We start from the raw sequence: 15,943 nt of genomic DNA, 5'->3' as shown, positions 1-15,943 counted from the left end.
TAATATTTGTTAGATTGTTTGGAAAACTAATTGTCACAAGATTCTTGACTGTCTAGTGAAAAGAAGACTTATCTCACAAGTAATTGAAGAGCTAATGAAAACTGATTTTACACATTTATTTTATTTATTTATTTGGAAACTAAATTGTCATAATTGAATTATGTTATCTATTGACAACTACGTCCTTTTTCCTTTTCTTTATTTATGTGATGTCCGGATCAACTTACCCGTGCCACAACTAATTCCACAAGATACCTTTCACCTCCAATAGCGCTATATAGAGTACCAACAGACTAGAAGAAAAGAAATGAACTCATCTCAAAATGACTGCATAACTGAAATAAGAAGGAAAAAAAAAAAAGTTCACGCCCCATTTGAAAATTAGTGATTAGTGTAGCATTTATAACTTATGAAACCACAAATTTATTCAATTTTCTGTGAGTTCCACCACAAACAACCCAAATACATACTGTTCGTTCACAAATCACAGCCAAATTCTGATAAGAAAGTGAAGGCTTTCTGAACTGCAGACGATGTGGAGACGACTTAACTCGAAGAATCATGAAAGGCATACTCAAACTCTAACTGATCCTTGTTCATTCTGTTGGAGCATGTACGCTTTCTTCATTTCTTCCAAAACAGAGTCATTTGTGCTACACGAAAGGACAGAGAAAAACGATGCAGCTTTAGAGGATGTCATAAGATTTAAAGTACTAGAAATTTCAATCAAAAGTGGTTATTTTGTTCACAGGTACAACAAGGAAGAATCAGGTTACAGTCTCCGAACTCATTTATCCTACATTTCGTTCGTGTCTAAAGTGGTGGAATTAGATGGACTAAACATATCTAAGTTTGGTGCGGAAAAGCAGAATTTGCACTGGGCAATTTTATCCCCCTGGATGCATAACCTTTTCTATGAGAAGAAGGGACTGTAATTGCTCAACCCATATCCCTTTTATGCAAAGGCGATCCAGGATTTGAAAATTTATGGGTTCCCATCCATCTCAAATTACAAAAGAAAAACAAAAGGGAGGCAAAATAAAAGCCTAGAGGTGACCAAGGGGATTCAAACCCCAATCAAGAGGGTAGTTGAGCTTAAAAAGTTCCGTTTCTACCACTGATTCAACAGCACACTTTGTTTATGGGTTCCCAATTCCTAGTTATTATATATTTACTGAATTTCTCAAAACAAATATAGGATCTGTGCAGAAGTTACTGGATTCTGTGAACCTTCACCCAACACCCTGAATCCTCCCCTGTTTTTATGTTATGGATGATATTTATACATCAAAACACATTGTATATGATCAAAAGATCATAAAAATAAGGACTTGACAAATTTCACCTTTGCTAGCAAATAAGGAATAATAGCTTACTTGCAGTGTAACAGCTCATCTGACAGAAATTTCCTGGACCAACTAAGCCCATAACTAGACACCAAAGTAAAATATGATAACCACTACAACCAAAAAATATTTAGGATTTGACAGTTCACCAGTCACCAACTGTAAATTAGTATACAGCTGACATCATCCATATATTTGTATACTTTCTACTACCTTGAGTATTTGAAACTTGCAGTTTAGCCAGTTTCTCTGGAGGACTAGTTCAGAGAATTTCTCACTAGAGTGTGAGAATCAATAATTGAACCACACATTAAAGGTCGGTAAAATACGGAGCCACCAAACCAGATAATTGGGCTCATCAGCAATAAGTTTAAAATTCATTTTTGCAAGGAGTTGGCTGTATTGGGTGCAAGTTCAACAGATACCACCTTCTGATACCTACATGTAGTTAGAAAGGCACCTTTTATGACACTTCTTAAAGTCAAACTAAGCAAGAACAAACAAGAGATCACCGGTTTTCAATGCATTTACAGCCGTAGCTTGTACTGTTAATTAGAATCTTTTGTTAAGAGGATCGAGTGGCAAAGTATTCTTAATGCCCCTCCAAGTAATTGATTTGTAGTTCCCTTTCAATTATTTGTGGCAAGTTTCCATCCATCTACTTTAACACGTAACAAAATTCCCCTAATTGTAGAAAAAAGGTAAAGAAATAGGAAAGGAGAAGAGGGAGTAGCATTAGTGGCTCGCATAAGAGGAAATGGGTGGGAAGGAGGAGGGAGAGGTAGTGATGTGATTGAGAAATTGAGAATGAAGAAGTAGAGAAAGAGCAAGAGGGGAGAGGAGAAGGAGGATGGTACGGGTGGCGTTGAGAAGGGTAGTGGCTAACTGGTAAAGGAGAAGAAAAGACAGAGTAAGGGCAAGGCAGAAGGTAAAGGAGGATGAGGATGAGTGGAGCTCCTGCTGCTAGGCGGAAAGTTTGGTGGAAAGAGGAAGAGGTGGAGGATTTTGTGGAGGAGGGAGAGGTGGAAGTGGAATAGGAGAAAGAATTTGGGGGTGGGGTGAGTGCGGAAGATGATAAGGCAAAGGAAGAGAAAAGGATAATAAATAGTGGGAACTTGACACATAAATACTTGAAGGTGGAAGGCGTCAGAAATTAGGTAGCTGGAGGACGGCATGGCACTTCTCCAGATCATACTTTATTCCGTGGTAAAATTGTTCAAGAAAACTCAGCAGTAGTAACTTCCCATCTTACTCGTTGTAACAGGAGCTGTGAATGAGAAGAGTTTTGCAAAACAACTGCATGTAAGCCTGTAAAATAACAAAAGCATCCCCAAACTGCAGTCCTCATTTCGCCCCCACAGTTTCTTTGTAGCCTACATTGCTTTTCTTATCATTTGTTTTGTCTACTTTCAGCAATCAAAAGAAAAATAACAAAAGTATCCTTTTTTGTGAGTAAATAACCAAGAATGTATAAGAACAAAATTACCATGGTAACCTCAAGGATAAAGAAACTTTTTACTGACAAGCAAGTCCAGAGAACTCTCAAGTTAAATCAAAGATAAGGGACTTACTATTGATGAAGACACTCATTTAATTCCTTGGCTTGTTTACGACACTGCCAAACAACAGATATTGTTCTTCCTGAGGCACACTCAGCGTATTTTGTAGTATATCGATCACATTGTTTGAGCGCTTTCTGCTTCATTTTACTGCGCAGAGCTGAAATATTTGATACATAAAAAAGCTTAAGTTGAAAGAAAAACTGATGAAACAAGTAAAGCATAACAGATATTTATCAAAGTTTCATGACAGATATTCACATATGTCAGATAGCATATGTGATCACTGATCACAAAGACTTGCACAACGTAAACATAAGTGACTTTGTAAGGAAGAGAACAGACAGTCAGACACAACAAAGCCAAATCCACATGGACTGTTCCACAAAAGCATGAAATGAACTTTTCCTCAAGTCTGAGTAAATACTCTTACATGAGACTATGAGACAGGAAAAGGCACAATGAAGAGGCCACACCATATATATATGTTGAAATGTAAAATTCATCAAAAAGCTATTAAAGAAAAACATCTATCCTTGGGAGGCAGACTTATTCTCATTAATAGTGTCCTCGATTGCTACCCACTTATCTCATGTCTCTATTTCCAATGCCTGCAAGTGTGAAAGAAGCTAGATACAATAAGGAGAAAAAAATTTATGGGAGGGGAATAAAGATGAGAGGTCTTTTCATTTGGTCTTCTTGTGTAATAGTGAGGTGGAGTGCAATAGTCATAATAAGAACCTGGTTACTTGAATAAACAAGAAACTAATGCGGAAGCGAAATTATAAAGACATAAATTGAAAGATATGTGAAATTTGAGAATAACATCCCAAATTTCAAGAGAAGTGCTAAGAACCCTAATTGATCTTAGTATTCAAAATTAGCGGATTAAAACTAATTATGATACTAATAGAGTCAATTCAAGAGCTAAGATCAAAAGTGATCTAGACCCCTATTTCAGGGAAATTAAAGACAACAATTAATATAAGATAAATTACCTTGTTTAATTTACAAATACGAACCAGAGATATCAAGTTAAAGATTTAATCTTAACTCTTCCTAATCGTTCATATAAGGTTGTAAGATAAATCCCAAAGTAGTCACACACAAAGGTGTAAAGAAGAGAAACTCTCAATTAATAATAATGTTGTCTAACAAAAATAATAAAATCTACCCCTATATATAGGGAAAAACTATCCCAAATAGAATGGATTAGAATTTACTTTTATGGAAATAATAAATAAAATCTAACTAGAAAACTTTAAACTGGGAAAGCATTTGGGTGAGGATTTTAAGCTCCTTTTTGGGAGGAAATTCAACCTCATGTGGGCCCCAATATTCTTTCATGACTTGGACCATAAAATATGTGTAGCAAGAATGGGCTTTTCTTCCATGATAAGCATCTTCTTGATTTCCCATTGAAGCCCAACAATCTTGGCTTGCAACTCCGTATCTTGAGACCTTGATGATTGTCTTCTTATGGGCTTCTATAGCATCATCCTTGTCCATTGAGCTACATCCCCTTCTTCTTGAAAAGAATTTGTCCTCGAATTTAACCCTACATCAAACAAGGACAAGTCAGCAACATGAAAGTAGCACTTACTTAATACTCATCGAGCAGATTCAATTTGTAAGCATCGTCTCCCATTCAATTGAGAACTTTGAAGGGTCCATCGCCTCTAGGATGCAATTTAGACTTCCTTTTGGAAGGAAACCATAGTTTGTGCATGTGAATCCAAACTAAGTCCCCAGGCTAAAAAATGACCCGTTTTCGCCCTTTGTTTCTCCTCAAGGCAACTTGCTTATTCCGTCTTTCAGTGCCCGTCTTTGAGAATAAACAAGTTTCCTTGAGGAGAAACAAAGGGCGAAAACAAGTCATATTTAGTTTTGGGGACTTAATTTGGATTCACATGCGCAAAGAACAGTTTCCTTCCAAAAGGAAGTCTAAATTGCATCCTAGAGGTGATGGACCCTTAAAAGTTCTCGAGCGAATTGGAGACAATGCTTACAAATTGAATATGCCCGATGAGTATTAAGTAAGTGCTACTTTCATGTTGCCAACTTGTCCTTGTTTGATGTAGGGTCAAATTCGAGGACGAATTCTTTTCAAGAAGAGGGGATGTAGCTCCATAAACAAGGATAATGCTCTAGAAGCCCTAAGAAGACAATCATTCAGGTCTCAAGATAAGGAGTTACAAGCCAAGATTGTTAGGCTTCAATGGGAAATCAAGAAGATGATTACCATGGAAGAAAAGCCCAAGAATTGTGGAGAAGAATGGATTATGTGCTACACATATTTTATGGTTCAAGTCCAAGTCCAAATGAAAGAAGATTGAGGCCCAAATGAGGTTGAATTTCTACCCAAAAAAGGAGCTTAAAGTCCTCACCAAAAAGGAGGAAAAAGTCATGTGCAAATGACTTGGGAAGGGCCCACATATTTTGGTCAAAGCTGGAAAATTTTTCTTATTTCCTTAGGGAAGAATTTTGGTGTTATTTTTATATGTTTTCCTAGTTTAAAGTTTCCTACTTAGATTTTATTTATTATTTCCATAAAAGTAGATTCTAATCCCATTCTATTTCGGATAGTTTTTCACCTTGGACAACATTATTACTAATTGAGCGTTTCTCTCCTTTACACCTTTTTGTGTGGCTACTTGAAATTTTTTTTTGACCATGGTGTCACAGACCAGCTTTCGTGCACCTCGACTAATTTCACGAAAATACATGTCACCTCCTATCAACAACAGTACCTGTATCCACCAAGGCTAAGACAGATGAAAAGAATCACCTAGTGTTTTTTGTCACCACTGAGTTTTGAACCTGAGACCTCAGGGTTCTCAACCACTTCATTAGGCTACACCCTTGGGCCTTGGGTGCGGCTACTTGGGATTTATCTTACAACCTTATAAAAATGATTCTTAAGAGATAAAATTAATTCTTTAACTTGATATATTTGCTTCTTATTCGTAAATTACTAAAGGTAATTATTCTTATACTAATTGTAGTCGGGTCTAGATCACTTTTGATCTAAGTTCTTGAATTGACATTATTAGTATCATAATTGGTTTTAATCAGCTAATTTTGAATACTAAGATCAATTAGGGTTCTTAGCACTTCCCTTGAAATTTAGGGATTTTATTCTCGAATTTCACATATCTGTCAATTACTGTCTTTAATCTTTTATAATTTCGCTTCCTCATTAGTTTCTTGTTTATTCAGGTAACCCGATTCTTATCATCTCTTTTTGCAATGTCCAATGGCTGGTCAGATGCGGGCTCTCTTTTTTAATCTCTTAAAGATGACTACTGTTAGCAAACTCTTAAGAAGGTTTGGTATACCATCCTGCCTGCTTGTGCAGGTGTATATGGAAGGAAAGAAATATCTACTTAACATACAGATGTCTGTTGCTTTTAGTTTTTTGGTGAAATCAACAGGATGTAAAGGAGGTAGATAGTATGTTAGACTTCATTGACTACTTGCAAGTTTAGGACCATCATAGATATCCTCCTCCTTTTTGTTTCTTGTTTAGGAAGATTGATGATTCTTGTACTGCCTAGCTGGTGTGAGGTTCCTTCTTTTTTTCTTTTCAATATACTAGTTACTTAAAAACTTTCAGCCTCAGAAACAATCACACACTCCTATTTGTTCTTGTTTCCGAATGTGTCACGTGGAATACACCCCGTGATTGCCATTTAGACATCAAAAACGAAAAAACCAACTGAATATACCACATAATTCCCATCCACCTACTAAATTCAGCCCTTGATTTTACATTTCAACTGCCAAAACAAAATTGGCAACGGAACATACCACATAAATTTCTAGTCACCTAAACTAAGCCCATGGTCCATCTCCATTCTGGAAAACCAGATAAGAGAAAAAGAATCCTAAAGCAAAATGGATGATGAGCTTCTTAACGCAAAAAATTCCTTGAACTTTATAGAGGAAACAATTGTTGAGAAACATACTCTTAGAGTAGGGAAAATTCAAATTGTACTAGATTTTCCCAAAAATACATTCAATTAGCACTACAATAGAGGATAAAGGATGAGATTGAATGCCATTTTGTTTTATTTTCTTTAGTGAGTCCTTGCTGAATGTTAATAACATATTGTAGGCAACATCATAAATAGAATTTCCATATCCAATACAGTCAAACCCTTAGAAGTGAAGACATCATCTATCCTCCTTAAGAGTCCAATAAATAGGACATGAAAATTTGATAATCGAACCATCTTGTAAGAAGAACCTTTATTTTCCCAGCACTTTTTCTTACACCATCATTGAGCTAATCCAATATGAAACATCTTATCTTGTTAAATCACCGTTTGTCTAAAATCACAGTTTCTTCCTCCCAATAGTAACGTTAATCATCTTTCAACCAACTACCCAACAATGATTAATACCTCAGAAATGAATGGGAAATTGTAAAAACTTTCTTTTCCCTTGGATAAAGAAATAAAATGTCCTCCCTCCCTTCACTCTTACTTGTCACATTTCACTTCACGAGAGTCAATATGACTAATTTCGTACAGATTTTCGAAAACTATACAAAAAATACTATAAGTTGCAATACTTCTAATATTAATGTAGGTCAAAGTTCAGGCAGTTGTACCCAAATACTATAAAAAAAAAAGTGTTCAAAAGCTATTTTGTCTTAAAATCACTAAGCATCAATCCAAAGAGGCACTTAATTAGTTCAATGAGAAGTAAATTGTGTTTCAAAGCAAGTACAGAATGAAGATGAGTGAACAATTTTCCTAATTTTAATGGTGAAACTGAGGAATTAACATCTAGGGTTTGGAGAATATACCTTCTTCGACCTTCTTTTTGACGTGATTTTCTCTGGCTTCTTGCACGTATCCCATTACGAAACTGATACTTCAACTCTTCACAACTCCTCTCTTCTCCAACACCCTAAAACCTAAAACCTCACTTTGTTATGAATGAGTATGTATTTTATTTACCGAATAATAATTTATATAAAAATGAAACCGGGAAAGGATTAAAATAAATATTCATGTAATGACTCTGGTTAATATTTTCATTTAAAAGTATTGTTGGTCCAAAAATATATTTATTATTATTTAATATGGCAAAAATCTTCTTCATTCCAAAATAGTTTTGAGGTTTTATTTTTTCGAAAAGTTAAAATAGATTAAATTAAATTAGTATTTTAAAAATTAAATTTTGGATATGAAAAATAATACGAAAATCATTGATAAATTTTACCATATAATAAAAAAATATATCTTAAAATATTGATTAAAGTTTATATTATCTATTTTTTAACTCTTAGAAAGAAAATTGTGAAAATTATTTTGAGAGGAAGGGAGTACATATTTATTGATTTAGTTCTTTTCAAATTGGTTTCATTTTTTTTATTTTTAAGAAATATAATGGTGTTTTTTTTTTCTTCCTACAATTAGAAAGAATTTTGTCATCCTCTCATAACTTATAATCTTTTACTATTAATTAATAATTATGATGGGATAAGTTCGGTTAGAGTGTTCATTATTTGTGTGAATCTATTATCTTTTTTTAATTATTATCATTATCTCAAAAAAGTGTTTGTTTGTCAATAAGGTTAGCATACAAGACTCTATTGGAATACAACAAGCCTATTGTCAGTTGAGTTTAAAAGTAATCGACATCGAGTTATTGACATCCATATTTATAGAGAACATAAGTGGTTGAAATAGATACTTGTCGGAAAGGCTTTGTTCCTTTGTAGAACAAACACATTTTTAGTTATTTAACGATAATACTCTAACTATTTTAGTAATGATACTCATTCAACAATTTTGATGTTAGTGGTAGTACCGAAAATATTTCAGCCATGATACTCGACTGTTATTTCAACTACAATACTTATTTCTTAAATAATTACTCCAATGTTTCAAACTATATAACAATCCACACTAGCTTGTAATACTACTACTAATAAGTAATATCACACACAGTAGAAGTATTTCAAAATTTCAAAATTTCAAACTTTCAAACTTTATAGTAATATAAATATTTTAAAGTTTAGACAAGTTGTTGGGTACTACTGAATCACAATTTGTCTAAATCAAAAATATCACACGCACAATATTATCCGACCATTTAAGATACTAATTTGCTCAAGTACTTAAAAGGTGATGTGCTAATTTCAATTAATGAATACTTACAAGAGCACATCTTAAGAATACTTGTTAAAGCGACACCACTTCTATATTTATATAGGTAAAAATATTGTATGTCCCTATTATTTCAGGCATTTGATATTTTCATTAAGAGCACTTGTGCATCCTCTCCCTATAACAATAAGCATAGATCACCCTGAGACAAGGCTTAAGATTTGATGGGTTTTTTTATGCTCAAAATGACATTAGTATACTTATATATCATACTATTACTATCCGTGAGATGACATTTTTTTTTATTGATATGCATTCAAGATAAATTTTACTTTACTATAGAAATACTAGAGTGAAACCAAATAATTATTATGAATTTATTGTTTTTAATCAATATTGTCAAAAAATTGTTTCGTTAACAAATTCAGAAAAATTATTCAATTTACGTTACACTCAATCGCACACAATATTTCGTTTGCATATGGGAGTGTCGCTATACTTGTGTTATTCTACTAAGCAATCACTTAATTGCAATTTATGCAAAGATGACAAATAATAATTATGAAGCAAACAAACCATATATGGGTATGAGCTGAAGAATTCAATATCTTCATGAATGTGTTTTGGTTATTTTCAATATCAAACATTTGAACAACTGATATATAAGATTAGAACACATCATTTATATTAATTGATATGTCGAAGATGGAATAAAAGGAAACACATTTCAATGTAAGTTATTCACATATGATCTTTAAAAGACTGGTGAAAGATATATAAGAAATTCAAATAACAACTTAGCAGATTTATTAACTAAGCCATTGTCAACCACAACATTTGAGAAATATACAATATCCAAATGCGTCATCTATGGAATATCAAATGATGTTTTTATCATAGAGGTAAAATTTCTCTTAGAGAGATTTTGTCTCACTGAGTTCATCTATCGAGATTTTAACAAGGTATCAAACAATGTAAATTACAAGATATGATCTTTTTTCTTCACTAGGATTTTTTGTCCCACGGGTGCTTCTACAGATTAGGAAACTTTACATAAGACTAATAATCGGAGTTTCTAAAGCTGCACCCTTACTCTCCCCAATCACTAATCTGTCAGTGCTTAGCATTTGTTTGATGGTTTGAATAGATTGTGTCTTCATCAGAACTTTGCCAGGATGCAAACAAGCATAGAAAGATAGGGTTGTCCTTATCTCCGTGAAAATTTGGCCAACCAATATATCACAAAGAAGCAAAATAGTGCAAAAAGCACCACATGCATCACATGGTTTGATCCTTCCCGGATGATACTCCTGTTCAACCTTCTCATGTTGTTCTTTACTCCTGCTTGAGCTTTGATCAACGTCATTTGCTGTGATAAAGGGGAAAGCGTGAGTATTTAAGGAAATGGAGAAGTCATGTAACTTGAAAGTAAAAATGATTCCATAATACAATAAAATAAGCATACATCGTGAATAACCCAGACAGACTGACCAATCAACACGTTTATAAAACAGTGTCGAGTTAACTATAGGAAGTTTAGTAGTTCTAAGTTCTAACGGCTTCAAGCAATCTAAAGTTGCTTCTTTAATTCAGTTATACTAGAACGGATAGCTCTTAGAAATACATCATTCAGATTTAGCATTAATGTTTATTGTCCAATATCTCTGCACACATTACCCTAAAGAACAAAGGAAAAATGCAATCAAGTTTGGGCTTATCATAGTCAGTTGATGGAGATCTAACAAGGAGATATATCTTCAAAGAACATGAGAAAGGACAGAGAAACGAAGGCATTCAGGCAGACTTGCATGGTAATACGGCAAAGGAAGGTTACAAGTACACTGTCATTTCTAAAAGATTTATAGTAATAACAATTGCAATTTCCAGATTATAGAGGAAGAGAGGATAAAAGACAGAGAGGGTCGTGAGAGCTGTAAATAAAGGTTAGCAATTGGAAACTTTTACTCATTTATAAGATTAAATATAATTCAATTTCCCATAACTCCTAACTTATTGGCGCATGTTAGATTGTTATCCATTAATAGGAAAATAAATACCAATAAAGCTCAAATATACAAATTTAATTGTTAAGGCACATGAAATATACGGAAAAGAGACAAAAACGGTCTCAAAGGATGTCAAACATGCGGGGAAAGGGATAACAAGTTCATGACATACCAGTTGGTTAATAAAATCATTCTGATACTTTGCTTCCGACTCAATTTCTTGTGCTACCTGCAACATGAAATATTTATAAGTACTAGCAAAAGGGTAAATAAGAATAGATATCTGAATCCGGGACAAATATGATATACCAAGTAGGGCCAACAAATGAGAGAATAGAGATTGAAAAAGATGCATCTAATAATGTAACATTTGGGATAAAGATCTTCCGGAACTCTGACGACAGGACTTACACCACAAGCAATGTTCAATTAGAAATATAAAACTTTAGTCCTATTTCTGATGCATGTGGAGGCCAGCAACCAGTGTCAGTACTAGAAGCCAAAATACGGAGAGGAGAAGGTAGAGAGATGATGGGTCTTTGTTCTATCCGAATATGTGGTGACAATGAGATGATTAAATTTTCTTCCATTTTCTTTGATTATCAGCTCAAGAAGTGATCCTTCTTAATACCTCAACATTTGGATTGCAACCGTGAAGCATACGTTGGATCCATCTTGAACTGGAGACATAAGGATCAAAGCACTTGCCATATCTTTTTGGTACCATTTGCAGCTATTTATTATTAGTGTGGTCCAGGTATCAATGTACACACTAGATAGCAAGGAGATGAAGAAGAATAGGTTGGCAGTGGATTAGACAAGAAAGTTGTATTACATCAATGAAGAGGTAGAAGATTTAACCCCAAGCCAAGCCCAAGTTCAGAAATCAGTATTCTTTTGGGCAAGTTGATTTAAATTATAAAAGGGATTTAGTCTTGCGATTACTGGTCTCCTATTATGAAGCCAAAAATAGCCTGTAGAAATGACAACATATCTCATATCCAGTCATGAATGAACTATAATATATATAACACGACACCTGTCCACCAACTTTCAGATTTCACAAGGACGGATTTAGAACCTAGATATAAGCGGTGATATCTTTCTAGCATCCACCTCAAAGACCGGACCGAAGTATGTCAGCATGATAGAACATCATAAGATGCCCATACCAGAAATGAAGGTAGACATAACTGACCAGAAATAAGGTAGTACTTGCTCAATATCCAGCCAAACTTCATATCTTTTTAATCTAGCAACTGATTCCATTGAAACCAACGAGTAAAGAAAAACACTTAACACATGCTTTTAAGTTCTAATACAATGTGCTTTTATGCAAAGAATACCTCTGGGGAACCAGAATATCTTGACAGTTGAGCGTTATCCAGCAGTCTTACCGGTGGAAATGTAAAAGTCAACAAGTGAATTAACATTTTTCTAATCCAGTACGATTTGATCAATTAAATGTGACACAATAAATCTTTGTTTCCATTCCCCACTCTCCATCAGTTGCTTAGCCAGTTAAAAGAGAACCCTCCACATACCACCAACATTTGGATCATTACACAAAGGCGGTGTATTGATATTAGAACATCTTTTTTTTGTTTTGTCAAATCCCATCTTCTATATAATTTCAAGATTCCATTTTAGAAAATCATATGAAAGACAAATTTAAGACTTATAGCTTCCTTAACTAAGTATTGTGTCTTGTGACATAAATGAATAAAATGATGCACTAAATTCCATTGTGATGGTATCAATCTTTAATATAATGAGGAAAAATAACTTCTATTTGCCCGTGGGAGAGACTTTAACTATCTCAAAGAAGACCAGTGTTTCATATTGGTTTTCTTATAAATATTATTCAGTGCTCTAATAAATAAATAATACATCACCTTGTCTAAAATGGATCCATGACATAGCACATCACTGAATTTGGCATGTACATAAATCTTTAAGACACCAACAACTATGCAAAAGCTATTGACCAACTAAATCAAAATAGAAAACCAAAACAAGGTGGTTACGGAAACATACATTTCTGAGCTGTTTTACTTGCTTGCGAAGACCAGTGATCTCATCATCCAGGTCTCCGTGCATGGGATCAATCCGCAACTGTATTTCATCTGAACCACCTACTGGCCTCGTACTCAATCCATCTCTGATAAATCCAACACATCAAAACATCTTAATTTCTCAAAATAAAACAAAAAATTCATAAAAAAAGGTGTAGATCATTTAATTTTCTGCAAATTAGGTTATACTTTTGGTAATTCTCTATTACAAAACTCAAATTGTGAAAGCAATTAGAACCATAACGAATTGAAATTTAGAAGATGATAATCTTTTATTGAGTAAATACCTGGATCTGTGGGAAGCCGCACCGTAGAAATCACCACCTCTATGAGAGCTAGAAGCCATTGAAAGAAGGGACAGATGAGATTGAAGACACGTCGAAACCCTAGATTTAAGAAACTTCAAAGTATCAATATAAGGATTGAGAACACAGCACATTGAAAAATGGTTCTGTGCTGCCAAAGATCGTCCAGTATTTGATTTAAAAAAAATAAATTACCAGAACAAAATTTTCTGTTCAGTGTAAGGAAAATATTTGTGAGTTCCCTTTTTTAGTTTGTGTAAGATGACTAGAGAGTGCATGTTCACCGTTCGCATCCAGTTTAGAGAACATTTAATTTTAGACATGGAGCATAGGCACAGGTTTCATATTCAGAACCTCTTTGACTAAAAAAACAAAATCACTAGCTACAAAATCTGCTACTTCCCCTGTTTCAGAAAGAATGATCTAGTTTGACTTGGCACGAAGTTTAAGAAATAAAGAAGACTTTTGAATCTTGTGGTCCTAAATTAAAGTTATGTCACATGTACAAAATTGTCCTTTAATCTTGTGGCCTTAAAAATGTCACGTGGAAAGCTGAAATTAAAATGTTACCAAAAAAAGAAAGACGTCATTCTTTTTGAAACAGACAAAAAAGGAAAGGAGATAATTCTTTTTGAAACGGAGAGAGTACTAAGTAAGTAACCAAACCAAGTCATTCTAAAAGGTAGAAACGAATTTCTTGCTCAACACGTCTTTTGAATTCTAAGGAAAGTAAGGCATTTGAGTCCTATTCTTTATGATAAATGGTGTATGAGCATGTTGTACTAACTGATGTCGAAATTAACACATATTTACCAATCTGAATTTAAAGAAAATAAGGAAAGACAACAGGAAGTAAAAGAGGAAGAAAAGATTACTGGAAGAGAACATGTTTTACACACAAAATCTGATGACTGACAAGCAAACAAAACTAATTCATGATTTTGGACAAACAGAAATAAGTCTAAGAGACGGTCTTAAGATTATTTAATAAGATTTACTTGTGATTTTTACTCATACAGAAGCCAAGCAAAGCCTTCTAACAAAGATTGAATCGATGATGCCGAAATTAAACAGGAAGCAGAACTAAGCAAACCAATACCAAAGGCCACATAGAACTGGAAAAAAAGGGATTACCAAATGATAAAATTTGAACTATTCTAATACTGAAATTTAGATAGCACATAACAAAACTACAAAAGGGGAAGAATGTTACCTTTCTCGGGGGCAGCCAACTAAAGCGAGGGAGAGATGAAAATGCTTCGAATCTCACAGTAGAGTCAACAGAAATGACACTTGAATGAAAAGAGAGAATGATTAGTCTCGTGGATAAAATAACATGCTCAGCCGAGAGAGTGAATATCCCAAATGTCTAGGGTGAGAATGATTAGTCTCGTGGATAAAATAACATGCTCAGCCGAGAGAGTGAATATCCCAAATGTCTAGGGTTTGAGATTTGCATCCATCTAGGAATTCATCCGGATATGCAATTCATTTTTCAATTCAACAGATTCTAGAAGAAACTTGAAATCCAGATGTATTCGTCCTTATGATCGTACTAAGATTGAAAGAAAAAGAAAAAGAGGAAAATAAGTTAGGCGCGGTTACCGTTTGGAGCTCGTGCTTGAGGAGAAAACAAGAGGAGTTGATGGTTTCCGGCGAACAATGGCTGTACGAGGCGAGATTTCCTCGAATCCTTTACCGATTTGGCCGGCGTCGAGTTGCTGAGAGAGGAGAGATTATTAGGGTTTGTGAATGAATGAAGATGATTGGGATTAACGAGGGAATTGGATCGGATCTCAATTGGGCTAGCCGTAAATCCGAAGAAATGGGTTGGTTTGGGGTTAACAAAGATGGCACTTGTTTCGATTATAACCAAAAAAAAAAGTTAAAGATGTAGCTAAATTAGAACAATTTGTAATCAAATGCTTCAATCAAAATCCATTCACCCCCCACCCCCCACCCCCCCCTTAGAATTAGACCAACTCGAAGTAATACTGATATAAATTAATTTCTCAATTAATCAACTATGTCTTTTAGCTTAACAAAGTAAAATATTTATTTGTGGAACGTGGATTAGTTATAATAATTAAATTGTAAATGATTTTAAATTGACAATTGAAAATATGTACTCGATTACAACATTATAAGTTGATTTTTAAATTAAAGTAGACATGATTAATGCTCTAAAATTATATGTAGGATATATATAAAATGTATTAGTGTATCTTTTCAAAATGACAAATTGGCATCAAAATGATTAAGAAAATATCCTGACATTTATAAATATTTTTCACTCTATTTGAAATTTAAGAAACTTGATTAATTATATAATATATATTGTAATTTGTTTCCATGTTTTGATCATTGATTATTTTACTTACTTTTGATATTAGTTTATATTTCCGTATTGATTATAGTTTTTTAAAAACTTAATATTATCAAGTGTTTAACTCATTGTAGAAAGTGCTAATTTTTTATTTTTATTTTTTTGAGCAATTGTAAACTATTTCTTGGAGAATTTGATTCAAAT

At 33.9% G+C, this 15,943-nt stretch overlaps 2 protein-coding genes across 2 annotated transcripts; both read right to left on the bottom strand.

Moving 5' to 3' along the window:
* Positions 1–345: 345 nt before the first annotated feature.
* On the bottom strand, positions 346–7,910 carry LOC125840149 (uncharacterized). Its single transcript, XM_049519111.1, has 3 exons — positions 7,719–7,910; positions 2,918–3,065; positions 346–653 (listed from the first exon to the last, which is right to left on the bottom strand). Exons 1-3 carry the CDS (start codon positions 7,771–7,773, stop codon positions 575–577), a joined length of 282 nt encoding a protein of 93 aa, XP_049375068.1. The 5' UTR covers positions 7,774–7,910; the 3' UTR covers positions 346–574.
* A 1,961-nt stretch (positions 7,911–9,871) lies between these two features.
* LOC125840145 (bet1-like protein At4g14600) lies at positions 9,872–15,176 on the bottom strand. Its single transcript, XM_049519108.1, has 6 exons — positions 15,019–15,176; positions 14,627–14,705; positions 13,396–13,494; positions 13,071–13,194; positions 11,206–11,262; positions 9,872–10,396 (listed from the first exon to the last, which is right to left on the bottom strand). The coding sequence occupies exons 3-6, from the start codon at positions 13,452–13,454 to the stop codon at positions 10,235–10,237; spliced, it is 402 nt and encodes a 133-aa protein (XP_049375065.1). The 5' UTR covers positions 13,455–13,494; positions 14,627–14,705; positions 15,019–15,176; the 3' UTR covers positions 9,872–10,234.
* Between the last annotated feature and the right edge of the window lie 767 nt (positions 15,177–15,943).

The sequence above is a fragment of the Solanum verrucosum genome, unplaced genomic scaffold (genome assembly GCF_900185275.1).
Source record: "Solanum verrucosum unplaced genomic scaffold, falcon-dt-bn FXZP01000180.1, whole genome shotgun sequence".
Lineage (NCBI taxonomy): Eukaryota > Viridiplantae > Streptophyta > Magnoliopsida > Solanales > Solanaceae > Solanum > Solanum verrucosum.
Note: the sequence above shows the minus strand (reverse complement) of the source record. Positions and strands in the feature narration are given on the sequence as shown.

Bases quoted from the DNA above. Each gene is read 5' to 3' on its own strand.
- LOC125840145 (XM_049519108.1), bottom strand. From the start codon at position 13,454: ATGGCTTCTAGCTCTCATAGAGGTGGTGATTTCTACGGTGCGGCTTCC. The intron at 13,195-13,395 runs GTATTTACTCAA...TGGATTTATCAG, and splicing joins GCGGCTTCCCACAGATCCAG to AGATGGATTGAGTACGAGGC. The intron at 11,263-13,070 runs GTATGTTTCCGT...TTCATGTTGCAG, and splicing joins AAGTAAAACAGCTCAGAAAT to GTAGCACAAGAAATTGAGTC.
- LOC125840149 (XM_049519111.1), bottom strand. From the start codon at position 7,773: ATGGGATACGTGCAAGAAGCCAGAGAAAATCACGTCAAAAAGAAGGTC. The intron at 3,066-7,718 runs GTATATTCTCCA...CAAATATTTCAG, and splicing joins CAAAAAGAAGGTCGAAGAAG to CTCTGCGCAGTAAAATGAAG. The intron at 654-2,917 runs GTAAGTCCCTTA...CCTTTCGTGTAG, and splicing joins AATGAGTGTCTTCATCAATA to CACAAATGACTCTGTTTTGG.